General features: G+C 59.2%; 2 protein-coding genes across 2 annotated transcripts in view; one reads left to right on the top strand and one right to left on the bottom strand.

Moving 5' to 3' along the window:
• The first annotated feature begins 172 nt into the window (after positions 1-172).
• Positions 173-1,890, top strand: LOC140410978 (testis-specific serine/threonine-protein kinase 1-like). The gene has a single exon (XM_072499855.1). It carries the CDS (start codon positions 320-322, stop codon positions 1,775-1,777), a length of 1,458 nt encoding a protein of 485 aa, XP_072355956.1. The 5' UTR covers positions 173-319; the 3' UTR covers positions 1,778-1,890.
• Positions 1,891-2,582: 692 nt separating this feature from the next.
• The window catches only part of ess2 (ess-2 splicing factor homolog), a 46,048-nt gene continuing 35,653 nt past the window's right edge, over positions 2,583-12,977 (bottom strand). The window contains exons 9-10 of the mRNA XM_072499833.1: positions 6,385-6,500; positions 2,583-5,351 (exon numbers count right to left, since the gene is read on the bottom strand). Of these exons, the coding sequence (XP_072355934.1) occupies positions 5,081-5,351; positions 6,385-6,500 (387 nt within the window). The 3' untranslated portion in view covers positions 2,583-5,080. The remainder of the gene's footprint in view (positions 5,352-6,384; positions 6,501-12,977) is intronic.

The raw sequence follows: 12,977 nt of genomic DNA, 5'->3' as shown, positions 1-12,977 counted from the left end.
CCCCTTCATTTTACACTAAATTAAAAAGACAGACCCAAAACAGAACAATCTTATAAAACTTTGTTTTACCCTATAATCATATTATGACCATTGTGCCATCATCTTTATGTCACAACACAAACATTCTTTTTAGATCCATCACAACCAGTTGCCAGCTCCACAACGGTGACTTTACTAAAGTTACTGTTTGTGAAACAGTCTCCTTCGGGGCTGAAAGGGTACACAGAACATTAGTGCCTCTGAGCCTGTTTCCATGGCGTTTGTGAGCAGGTAAGAGGTAGGAAGGGAGTGTGCACACACGTATTGATGTCACAGCACCATGGACGATGGGGTGGTCCTGAAAAAACGGGGCTACACATTGGGCGTCAACCTGGGGGAGGGGTCATATGCCAAAGTCAAGTCTGCCTATTCTGACCGTTTGAAGACTAATGTGGCTGTTAAAATCATCGACAGGAGGAAGGCCCCTGCTGATTTCCTGGAGAAGTTTCTGCCTCGTGAGTTGGAAATCTTGGCTATGCTCAATCACCGCTACATCGTCAAAACCTTTGAGATTTTCGAGACTTCAGATGGCAAGGTTTACATTATTATGGAGTTGGGTGTTCAGGGAGATTTACTAGAGTTCATTAAAACCAGGGGGGCCTTGCCTGAAGAGGTGTCCCGTAAGATGTTCCGTCAGCTGGCATTGGCTGTCAAGCACTGTCATGAGCTAGATGTGGTCCATCGGGATCTCAAGTGCGAGAATCTTCTTCTCGATAAGGACTTTAATGTCAAGCTCTCAGACTTTGGTTTTGCCAAACGATGCAGCACAGACGATCAGGGGAGACCCTTGCTCAGCAAAACATTTTGTGGCTCTGCAGCATATGCAGCCCCTGAGGTACTGCAGGGTATTCCTTACCAACCCAAAGTGTACGATGTTTGGAGCCTTGGGGTGATTCTTTTCATCATGGTGTGTGGATCAATGCCATATGACGACTCCAATATCAAAAGGATGCTCAGGATTCAAAAGGAGCATAGAGTAGATTTTCCTCGGTCAAAAGTGGTGCCTGCAGATTGCAAGGAGTTGATCTATCGCATGCTCCACCCTGACACGACAAAACGTCTCACCATTGAGGAGGTCCTGGAACATCCCTGGCTCTTGTCTGCCAAAATGAAAGAAACCGCTGCACCCAAAAAAGTGGAAGCTAGCACAGAGAAGAAAGAAGACAAGCAGCAAGGGCATCCAAAGGAAGAGAAACATGAAGGAAAAAGTGAGCAGAAACGTGACCCAAAGTACCAGTGGGAGATTGAAGCAGGTCATGAATGGGTGGACATGAAACATGAGGCAAAACATGAATGGATGAACATGAAACGGGACAAGGCAGATGGCAAGCATGAGGCACAGGCTGAGCACAAGGAGGGGAAATCCGACTTCAAGGACAGAATCGCACCTCAGGTTAAGCCGGAGGACACAAAGCTCCCATCAAAAAGTGGACCGAAAGCTGAGCACAGGGATGGATCCAAGCCAGTGTCTAGGCACGAAAAGTCCCCAAATCAAGAAATCAAAAGTGAAGCTGAAACTGACAGCAAACTGGAACCAAGATCAGAAACAAAGGGCAGCAGACGCAAATCAAGAAGTCTGAGAATGACTGACGAGGACCATCCCGATGACAGCGAGGTTTATCCCGATCAGGAGAGCTTTTTAGAGGCGCAGAGCAAGGGAGAACTGAAGAAAATTAGTTCCAGAAAGTCAAGATCTATTGAAAAAAAGGGCAAGCATTCAAGCAAATCTCGCACCTAGATATCCAGAGACAAAGTTCAAACATCCAGTGTAAATCCATCTGAACCAGTCACCTGTTTTACTGCTTAGAAAACATCTAATAAAGAACCAGGAAGAAATCCATAAACCATTAATATTCAGTGCGGCCAGTGTTTGTAATGTATTTTGTAATGTAGCCCCTGTACTTACTGATTTACAGTTGGTCCTCATTTGAAAATTCTCATCCTAGTTTTTAAATCCCTCCATGGGCCTAACCCATCCCCCCTGTCCACCCTCGGTGTAATCTCCTCGGCCCAAGATCTCTGCTCTCCTCCAATTCTGGACTCTCTTATCAACAACCTCAATTTTAACCACTCCATCATTAGTTGTCATGTTTTCAATCACCTAGGCCCTACAGCTGTGTAATTCTCTCCCTAAATCTCAGCTTTTCTACTCCACTCCCCTCCTTTGAGCCGCTCCTACCAATCTGTGTACTTAAACTTTTAATAATAATAATCAAATAATCTTTATTATCGTCACAAGTAGGCTTACATCAACACTCCAATGAAGTTACTGTGAAAATCCTCTGGTCACCTGCTCGAATATCTATACAGCTGGAGTCAGTGTGTTTGATAACACTTGTGAAGCATTGTTTGACTATGTTAAAGGGGCTATATAGAGGTGATATTAAGCTGTCAGCCATGGTTCAGTTGGTATCATTCAAGTCAGAAGACTATAGATGCAAGACTGGGATTTGAATCAAGGCTGATGCAATGTCAGATGCGGCATTAAACTGAGGCCGCATCTGTACAAGATCTCAGCAGTATCTCAAAGAACAGCAAGGGAGTTCTTCTGGTGTCCAAATCAATATTTATTCCCCAATCAACATCACATATTAAACAGATTAACTGGCCATTATCACATTGCTGTTTGCAGGCGGTAGTTGCACAAACTTGCCTGCTGACTTTCCTACATTACAACAGTGATTTCATTTCATTAGCACTTTATTGGCTGAAGTCTTTTGCGATGTCATGGTGGTCATGTAGGCGCTACATAAATGCAAGTCTTGTTTCTTCATTTACAAGTTATTGTTGCTATTATTATAGCACAGCGAGCAACTAAAACAAAGACCTGGAGACTGAGAACACACAGTCAGCATCTGACAGAAAAAATACATTCCGGTAAAGAAAGAGAGCTCCTGACAGCCTGGTGAATAGGGAGGAAGATGGGATTAAGAATGACAATCTATAAATCAAAATGCTGCTTGCAAGCTGGATCTCAAGGCATATTCAGCTTCGCACATTGTTTCACCAGGCTAAAGGCAGGCTTGCAGAGCCTTGGGCAGTCTCCAACTCCTGATTTGAGCCATTCCATCTAATCACTTGTGCCCATTCATACTGCTTTACTCATTTTCATTCTCTCACCATCCCAATGCTGTTTTGTCTCTTAATCTTGGTCAAATTAAGCAGCTTCATGCTGCCAATCCTGGATCCAGAGTTCAAATTCCAACATTACAAACTGTGAAATTGAATTCAATAAATGTGGTTAATTATAACTGGCACTGGGAAAATAGGCATGACATTTTCTGGCTTCCCCTAAAAGCCCAATTGGGTCAGCAATGTCCTTCAGAGAAGGAAACATGTCTGGCCTATTGAGGACTTCAATGCTCTCATAGAACATGCAGATTGGCAATATGCACTCAACATAACAAATACTCAACACTTTACAGCTTTTTCAATCAAAACAATGTTTAAACTTTATCAAACTTTTTTAATTTAACATTTCACAGAAACATAGAATCCCTACAGTGCAGCAGGAGGCCATTCAGCCCATTGAGTCCACACCGGCCCTCTGAAATAGCATCCTACCGAGGCCCACTCCCCCAAACTGATCCCTGTAACCCCACCTAACCTTTAGGACAGTAAGGGCAATTTATCATGGCCAATGCACCCAACCTGCACATCTTTGGACTATGGGAGGAAACCGGAGCACCCGGAAGAAACCCACGCAGATACAGGGAGAACGTGTAAACTCCACACATGCACCCATGGCCGGAATCAAACCCGGGGCCCTGGCGCTGTGAGGCAGCAGCACTGTCCACTGTGTCACCGCGCCGCACACTTTGGGAGATGCATATTGAATTTCACATCTTCCCTTCACCCTCTCCAATACACTCTCCATCCCCTCAGGCATACTAACACGTGGCATCAAAACCCAGCTTTTCTTCTTCAAATGCTGAGCCGCAGTGTGCATTTGCAGCATTTACAGCTCTAGAATTTATCACAGGGACTCAGATTAATTCATTAATTGACAGATGATTAGCTAACAATTACAACAGAATGTTGTCAAACCATAATGGTCATCTAACAGAATGTGGATTTACTGTGTGTCTGGGGAACCTACCATTTCTGGGCCAATTGAAAAAATGGTACAGCAAAAAGCAAATGCAGACAGGGATATGGGGAGGGGCTGTAATTCAGCTCACTACCTCCTGTCATGAAGCAATACAATACCAAAGTGTTACATCGAACCAGTATCCAGCCTGGTGGAGGCCTTCTTTTACGCACAGGTCATTTTACTCTAAACTTTAATCAGCTTGAAATGCCACAGCTTCAGAATCCCAAACACCAAGACGCAACATCAACCATAGTTCACGGCCTAGGACAAGACGTAGTGAAGGTGGGAAGACCACTAGAGTAATAGAGAGCAGGTAGGTCATGCAAAAGGGGTGGGGAGGGGCATGGGTTGAGAGAGGGGGTGGTGAACAGGGCAGGTCACGAGAGAGAATTAAAGCCTTAATTTTATGGACACTGTGACACAATCTGTACCAAGTTCAAGGCTTGTGTGTTGAAAGTGTGGAGAGGAGGAGGAGGGGGGGGGGGGGGGGGGGTGTGTGAGTGAACACTGAAGACATTAATAAATAATGGAAGGCTTCAAAGAGTTCTAACTGAAGTTATACTGCAGGCAACGAGATATTGAAGCAGTGGCAACGGATCCCAGGAAACATGCAGCTGAATAACTGTGACTGTACTCACTGCAACCCTCACTGTAGGATTGTCTTTGTTAGGATCTCATTTTGGAGGTTCACGGGTCACAACAGAGCTGGCAGACATTGAGCTGAAATCAGCAGTGAGTCCAAGTCATACAAAGAAAACAGTTTAAAGAACCGGAAAGGATACTTTGACAGGTAAACTGATGCATTTGAACGCAGATAAAATCATCCTTCATTCTCAATTATCTGTTAGGAGACAAACAAATCAGTCCTACTTCCGGAGCATCTTGGTCACTTCTTTGGGTTAAAGGGGTGGCAAGGTAGGGAGCAGTGGAGGAACAAGTCTAATAGCACTAGGAGAAGTCAGTAGCTTTCTTTCTCTTGGGTAGCTGCAGTAAGTTATCCGTGATGGAGGCTGGATCCTGGCTGTTTGGGGTGTGCGCAGTACTGAGTGCATTAGGGGTTCCACCAGCACCTGGTGTTTTGCACAGTGGTGTCCGTTTGTGTGCTGGGGTGGGAGTGTAACTCGCTCGTAAAGCTCTGTCTGTGTACTTGCTGGAGGTCCGGTTAACAAGCCGTTGCAGGGCTGGTGACATCACAGGGCTGATTCCATGTGGAGAGAGACTGGGAAAAAGAACCAGAAATAAGTCAGGCCCCTCCAAGGTTCACAAAATAACTTTCCCACTAACTACACGTCTCATATTTTATATTCATCTGCAGGACAAGCCTATTGTTTCAACTCTCGCTGCTCAGGGTGTCCAGCTGCCCAGAGAATTTTGGATCACCACAACACTGCCAGCTAAATATTCCTCTCACCCCGACTCGCACTGACTGTGGGTCAAAGGTTCACCCGTCAACACTGCTCCAAAATAGTTAGTGCATATAATCCTGCACACAATACCTGCAGACTGTTTAACTGCAGAGTGCATTATTGCTGGGCCTTACTCGTCATCGCCCCATGCCCACAGTATGCAATAACAGCTGGGGGAGCGTAAAGCAGCAAGAACCAAACACTTAACCTGATTTCACCAAGCAGAACATGGTATCTCCAGTATCCTGAGCAGGCTTCTTTTCTGTATTCCCCAGGCTGTTGGGAAAGTGACCCTGTAAAGCTATTTCACGGAATGCTAAAGTCTTTGGCTTTTAATGCTGAGAGTTCAAATGAACTGTACTGGGAAAAGAGAGAGGTGATCAGTTCCCTCACCCAGTGCAAGGTTCGGGCTCATCATTAACTTTAACTCTCTCAATTCAGACCCCAACTCTTTCCCCCCTCCACAATCCCCTCCCACCCCCTGCAATCCAAAACCTTCACAGCACAAGAATGATAAAACCACTCTGCAAAATAATGTGCTACCAACAACCACCAAGAAACAACTTGTGTACTGTATATCAACTGGCATTCTACCCATTCAGCGCATGACTAATCTAGTCAGGGCAACATGGCCAAGTGCTACTCCCTCCTATGTGGCCCACGAGCTCAGCCTGACCCACTTGCCCACCAGCTGTGAAGCAGATGGTCTCACTGTGGAGCAGCAGTTAACTTGGTTCAGGAAACCCTGGTCTGGCTATAACCCAAGCAGAAGCAATGACCTACACCTTTTCTGACATCTGGGACAAGGCATCATTCACAATTATCGGTGTAGAGAGGTGATCTCACCTGACTATACTCTGCGTCGCCTTCCGTAGAGCTTCCTGCTTCTTGGTTCTATTCTTGGCAGCAACCTCATTGACCATTTTGAGACCCAACCTCTCTCTCCGGCCTGGTTCCAGAATCTGTTGTAAGAAGGCACACTCCGGGGTTAGAGCCAAACAAATCACAGAAACTACTGGAGGCCCAGCGCTCTAAACCGGCAGCGACAGAGGCCCAGCGCGCTAAACCGGGCAGCGACAGGGGCCCAGCGCGCTAAACAGCGGAGCGACAGGGGCCCGGGGCGCTAAACCGGGCTTCGACAGGGGCCCAGCGCTCTAAACCGGGCAGCGACAGAGGCCCAGCGCGCTAAACCGGGCAGCGACAGGGGCCCAGCGCGCTAAACAGCGGAGCGACAGGGGCCCGGGGTGCTAAACTGGGGGGCGACAGGGGCCCAGCGCGCTAAACCGGCAGCGGCAGGGGCCCAGCGCGCTAAACAGCGCAGCGACAGGGACCCAGCGCGCTAAGCCGGGCAGCAACAGGGGCCAGGGGCGCTAAACAGCGCAGTGACGGGGCCTGGGGCGCTAAATAGCGCAGCGACAGGGGCCCAGCGCTCTAGACCGCGCAGCGGCGGTGGCCCAGCGCTCTAGACCGCGCAGCGGCGGTGGCCAGCGCTCTAGACCGCGCAGCGGCGGTGGCCCAGCGCTCTAGACCGCGCAGCGGCGGTGGCCCAGCGCTCTAGACCGCGCAGCGGCGGTGGCCCAGCGCTCTAGACCGCGCAGCGGCGGTGGCCCAGCGCTCTAGACCGCGCAGCGGCCGTGGCCCAGCGCTCTAGACCGCGCAGCGGCCGTGGCCCAGCGCTCTAGACCGCGCAGCGGCCGTGGCCCAGCGCTCTAGACCGCGCAGCGGCCGTGGCCCAGCGCTCTAGACCGCGCAGCGGCCGTGGCCCAGCGCTCTAGACCGCGCAGCGGCCGTGGCCCAGCGCTCTAGACCGCGCAGCGGCCGTGGCCCAGCGCTCTAGACCGCGCAGCGGCCGTGGCCCAGCGCTCTAGACCGCGCAGCGGCCGTGGCCCAGCGCTCTAGACCGCGCAGCGGCCGTGGCCCAGCGCTCTAGACCGCGCAGCGGCCGTGGCCCAGCGCTCTAGACCGCGCAGCGGCCGTGGCCCAGCGCTCTAGACCGCGCAGCGGCCGTGGCCCAGCGCTCTAGACCGCGCAGCGGCCGTGGCCCAGCGCTCTAGACCGCGCAGCGGCCGTGGCCCAGCGCTCTAGACCGCGCAGCGGCCGTGGCCCAGCGCTCTAGACCGCGCAGCGGCCGTGGCCCAGCGCTCTAGACCGCGCAGCGGCCGTGGCCCAGCGCTCTAGACCGCGCAGCGGCCGTGGCCCAGCGCTCTAGACCGCGCAGCGGCCGTGGCCCAGCGCTCTAGACCGCGCAGCGGCCGTGGCCCAGCGCTCTAGACCGCGCAGCGGCCGTGGCCCAGCGCTCTAGACCGCGCAGCGGCCGTGGCCCAGCGCTCTAGACCGCGCAGCGGCCGTGGCCCAGCGCTCTAGACCGCGCAGCGGCCGTGGCCCAGCGCTCTAGACCGCGCAGCGGCCGTGGCCCAGCGCTCTAGACCGCGCAGCGGCCGTGGCCCAGCGCTCTAGACCGCGCAGCGGCCGTGGCCCAGCGCTCTAGACCGCGCAGCGGCCGTGGCCCAGCGCTCTAGACCGCGCAGCGGCCGTGGCCCAGCGCTCTAGACCGCGCAGCGGCCGTGGCCCAGCGCTCTAGACCGCGCAGCGGCCGTGGCCCAGCGCTCTAGACCGCGCAGCGGCCGTGGCCCAGCGCTCTAGACCGCGCAGCGGCCGTGGCCCAGCGCTCTAGACCGCGCAGCGGCCGTGGCCCAGAGCTCTAGACCGCGCAGCGGCGGTGGCCCAGCGCTCTAGACCGCGCAGCGGCGGTGGCCCAGCGCTCTAGACCGCGCAGCGGCGGTGGCCCAGCGCTCTAGACCGCGCAGCGGCCGTGGCCCAGAGCTCTAGACCGCGCAGCGGCGGTGGCCCAGCGCAATAAACCGGCAGCAACAGAGGCCCAGCGCGATAAACCGGGCAGGGGCCCAGCCGCTAAACAACGCAGAGACAGGGGGACCAGCGCGCTAAACCGGGCAGCGACCAGAGGCCCAGCGCGCCAAACAGCGCAGCGACAGGCGCCCAGCACGCTAAACAGCGCAGCGACAGGGGCCCAGCGCGCTAAACAGCGCAGCGACAGGGGCCCAGCGCGCTAAACCGCGCAGCGGCCGTGGCCCAGCGCTCTAGACCGCGCAGCGGCCGTGGCCCAGCGCTCTAGACCGCGCAGCGGCCGTGGCCCAGCGCTCTAGACCGCGCAGCGGCCGTGGCCCAGCGCTCTAGACCGCGCAGCGGCCGTGGCCCAGCGCTCTAGACCGCGCAGCGGCCGTGGCCCAGCGCTCTAGACCGCGCAGCGGCCGTGGCCCAGCGCTCTAGACCGCGCAGCGGCCGTGGCCCAGCGCTCTAGACCGCGCAGCGGCCGTGGCCCAGCGCTCTAGACCGCGCAGCGGCCGTGGCCCAGCGCTCTAGACCGCGCAGCGGCCGTGGCCCAGCGCTCTAGACCGCGCAGCGGCCGTGGCCCAGCGCTCTAGACCGCGCAGCGGCCGTGGCCCAGCGCTCTAGACCGCGCAGCGGCCGTGGCCCAGAGCTCTAGACCGCGCAGCGGCGGTGGCCCAGCGCTCTAGACCGCGCAGCGGCGGTGGCCCAGCGCTCTAGACCGCGCAGCGGCGGTGGCCCAGCGCTCTAGACCGCGCAGCGGCCGTGGCCCAGAGCTCTAGACCGCGCAGCGGCGGTGGCCCAGCGCAATAAACCGGCAGCAACAGAGGCCCAGCGCGATAAACCGGGCAGGGGCCCAGCCGCTAAACAACGCAGAGACAGGGGGACCAGCGCGCTAAACCGGGCAGCGACCAGAGGCCCAGCGCGCCAAACAGCGCAGCGACAGGCGCCCAGCACGCTAAACAGCGCAGCGACAGGGGCCCAGCGCGCTAAACAGCGCAGCGACAGGGGCCCAGCGCGCTAAACCGGCAGCGACTGAGGCCCAGCGCGATAAACCGGGCAGCGGCCCAGCGCGCTAAACAGCGCAGCGACAGGTGCCCAGCCTGCTAAACCGGGCGGGCAGCGGCAGGGGCCCAGCGTGCTAAACCGGGCGGGCAGCGACAGGGGCCCAGCCGCTAAACAGCGCAGCGACAGGGGCCCAGCGCGCCAAACAGCGCAGCGGCAGGGGCCTGGGGTGCTAAACAGCCCAGCGACAGGGGCCCAGCGCGCTAAACAGCGCAGCGACAGGGGCCCAGCGAGCTAAACAGCGCAGCGACAGGGGCCTCTTAACCGCGCAGCGGCGGTGGTCCAGCCCTCTTGACCGCGCAGCAGCGGTGGCCCAGCGCTCTAGACCGCGCAGCGGCGGTGGCCCAGCGCTCTAGACCGCGCAGCGGCGGTGGCACAGCGCTCTAGACCGCGCAGCAACAGAGGCCCAGCGCGATAAACTGGCAGCGACAGAGGCCCAGCGCGATAAACCGGACAGCGGCCCAGCGCTCTAAACAGCGCAGCGACAGGTGCCCAGCCGCTAAACAGCGCAGCGACAGTGGCCCAGCGTGCTAAACGGGGCGGGCAGCGACAGAGGCCCCCGTGTGCTAAACAACACAGCGGCAGGGGCCCAGCGTGCTAAACAGCGCAGCGACAGGGGCCTAGCATGCTAAACAGTGCAGCGATAGGGGCCCAGCGCGCTAAACCGGCAGCGACAGGGGCCTAAACCGTGCAGCGACAGGGGCCCAGTGCGCTATACCGGCTGCGGCAGGGGCCCAGCCGCTAAACCGGGCAGCGGAAGGCGCCCAGCGCGCTAAACCGGCAGCGACGGGCCCAGCGCGCGAAACCGCGCATCGGCAGTGGACCAGCGCTCTAGACCGTGCAGCGGCCGTGACCCAGCGCTCTAGACCGCGCAGCGGCGGTGGCCCAGCGCTCTAGACCGCGCAGCGGCGGTGTCCTAGCGCTCTAGACCGCGCAGCGGCGGTGGCCCAGAGCTCTAGACCGCACAGCGACAGGGGCCCAGCGCGATAAACCGGCAGCGACTGAGGCCCAGCGCGCTAAACAGCACAGCGACAGGGGCACAGCCGCTAAACAGCGCAGCGACAGGTGCCCAGCCTGCTAAACCGGGCGGGCAGCGGCAGGGGCCCAGCATGCTAAACCGGGCGGGCAGCGACAGGGGCCCAGCGGCTAAACAGCGCAGCGGCAGGGGCCTGGGGTGCTAAACAGCCCAGCGACAGGGGCCCAGCGCGCTAAACAGCGCAGCGACAGGGGCCCAGCGCGCTAAACAGGCTGCGGCAGGGGCCCAGCGCGCTAAACCGGCAGCTACAGGGGCCCAGCGCTCTTGGCCGCGCAGCGGCGGTGGCCCAGCGCTCTAGACCGCGCAGCGACAGAGGCCCAGCGCGATAAACCGGGCAGCGGCCCAGCGCGCCAAACAGCGCAGCGACAGGGGCCCAGCCGCTAAACAACGCAGCGGCAGGGGCCCAGCGTGCTAAACAGCGCAGCGACAGGGGCCTAAACAGCGCAGCGACAGGGGCCCAGCCGCTAAACAACGCAGCGGCAGGGGCCCAGCGTGCTAAACAACGCAGCGACAGGGGCCTAAACTGTGCAGCGACATGGGCCCAGCGCGCTAAACAGCGCAGCGACAGGGGCCCAGTGCGCTAAACAGCGCAGCGACAGGGGCCCAGCACGCTAAACCGGCAGCGGCAGGGGCCCAGCGCGCTAGACCGCGCAGCGGCGGTGGCCCAGCGCTCTAGACCGCGCAGCGGCGGTGGCCCAGCGCTCTAGACCGCGCAGCGGCGGTGGCCCAGCGCTCTAGACCGCGCAGCGGCGGTGGCCCAGCGCTCTAGACCGCGCAGCGGCGGTGGCCCAGCGCTCTAGACCGCGCAGCGGCGGTGGCCCAGCGCTCTAGACCGCGCAGCGGCGGTGGCCCAGCGCTCTAGACCGCGCAGCGGCGGTGGCCCAGCGCTCTAGACCGCGCAGCGGCGGTGGCCCAGCGCTCTAGACCGCGCAGCGGCGGTGGCCCAGTGCTCTAGACCGCGCAGCGGCGGTGGCCCAGCGCTCTAGACCGCGCAGCGGCGGTGGCCCAGCGCTCTAGACCGCGCAGCGGCGGTGGCCCAGCGCTCTAGACCGCGCAGCGGCGGTGGCCCAGCGCTCTAGACCGCGCAGCGGCGGTGGCCCAGCGCTCTAGACCGCGCAGCGGCGGTGGCCCAGCGCTCTGGACCGCGCAGCGACAGAGGCCCAGCGCTCTAGACCGCGCAGCGACAGAGGCCCAGCGCTCTAGACCGCGCAGCGGCGGTGGCCCAGCGCTCTGGACCGCGCAGCGACAGAGGCCCAGCGCTCTAGACCGCGCAGCGACAGAGGCCCAGCGCTCTAGACCGCGCAGCGGCGGTGGCCCAGCGCTCTAGACCGCGCAGCGGCGGTGGCCCAGCGCTCTAGACCGCGCAGCGGCGGTGGCCCAGCGCTCTAGACCGCGCAGCGACAGAGGCCCAGCGCTCTAGACCGCGCAGCGGCGGTGGCCCAGCGCTCTAGACCGCGCAGCGGCGGTGGCCCAGCGCTCTAGACCGCGCAGCGGCGGTGGCCCAGCGCTCTAGACCGCGCAGCGGCGGTGGCCCAGCGCTCTAGACCGCGCAGCGACAGAGGCCCAGCGCTCTAGACCGCGCAGCGGCGGTGGCCCAGCGCTCTAGACCGCGCAGCGGCGGTGGCCCAGCGCTCTAGACCGCGCAGCGGCGGTGGGACAGCGCTCTAGACCGCGCAGCGGCGGTGGGCCAGCGCTCTAGACCGCGCAGCGACAGAGGCCCAGCACTCTAGACCGCGCAGCGGCGGTGGGACAGCGCTCTAGACCGCGCAGCGGCGGTGGGACAGCGCTCTAGACCGCGCAGCGGCGGTGGGACAGCGCTCTAGACCGCGCAGCGGCGGTGGGCCAGCGCTCTAGACCGCGCAGCGACAGAGGCCCAGCGCGCTAAACAGCGCAGCGACAGGGGCCCAGCGTGCTAAACAGCGCAGCGACAGGTGCCCAGCCGCTAAACAGCGTAGCGACAGGGGCCCAGCGTGCTAAACAGCGCAGCGACAGGGGCACAGCGTGCTAAAGCGGGCGGGCAGCGACAGAGGCCCCGTGTGCTAAACAACGCAGCGGCAGGGGCCCAGCGTGCTAAACAGCGCAGCGACAGGGGCCCAGCGCGCTAAACCGGCAGCGACAGGGCCCAGCATGCTAAACAGCGCAGCGACAGGGGCCCAGCCGCAAATCAGCGCAGCGACAAGGGCCCAGCATGCTAAACAGCGCAGCGACAGGGGCCCAGCCGCTAAACAGCGCAGCGACAGGGGCCCAGCCGCTAAACAGCGCAGCAACAGGGGCCCAGCCGCTAAACAGCGCAGCAACAGGGGCCCAGCGTGCTAAACAACGCAGCGACAGGGCCCAGCATGCTAAACAGCGCAGCGACAGGGGCCCAGCGCACTGAACCGGCAGCGACACGGGCCTAGACCGTGCAACGACAGGGGCCCAGCGCGCTATACCGGCTGCGGCAGGGGCCCAGCCGCTAAACCGGGCAGCGGAAGGCGCCCAGCGCTCTAGA

This window comes from Scyliorhinus torazame, chromosome 1, assembly GCF_047496885.1.
Source record: "Scyliorhinus torazame isolate Kashiwa2021f chromosome 1, sScyTor2.1, whole genome shotgun sequence".
Lineage (NCBI taxonomy): Eukaryota > Metazoa > Chordata > Chondrichthyes > Carcharhiniformes > Scyliorhinidae > Scyliorhinus > Scyliorhinus torazame.
Note: the sequence above shows the minus strand (reverse complement) of the source record. Positions and strands in the feature narration are given on the sequence as shown.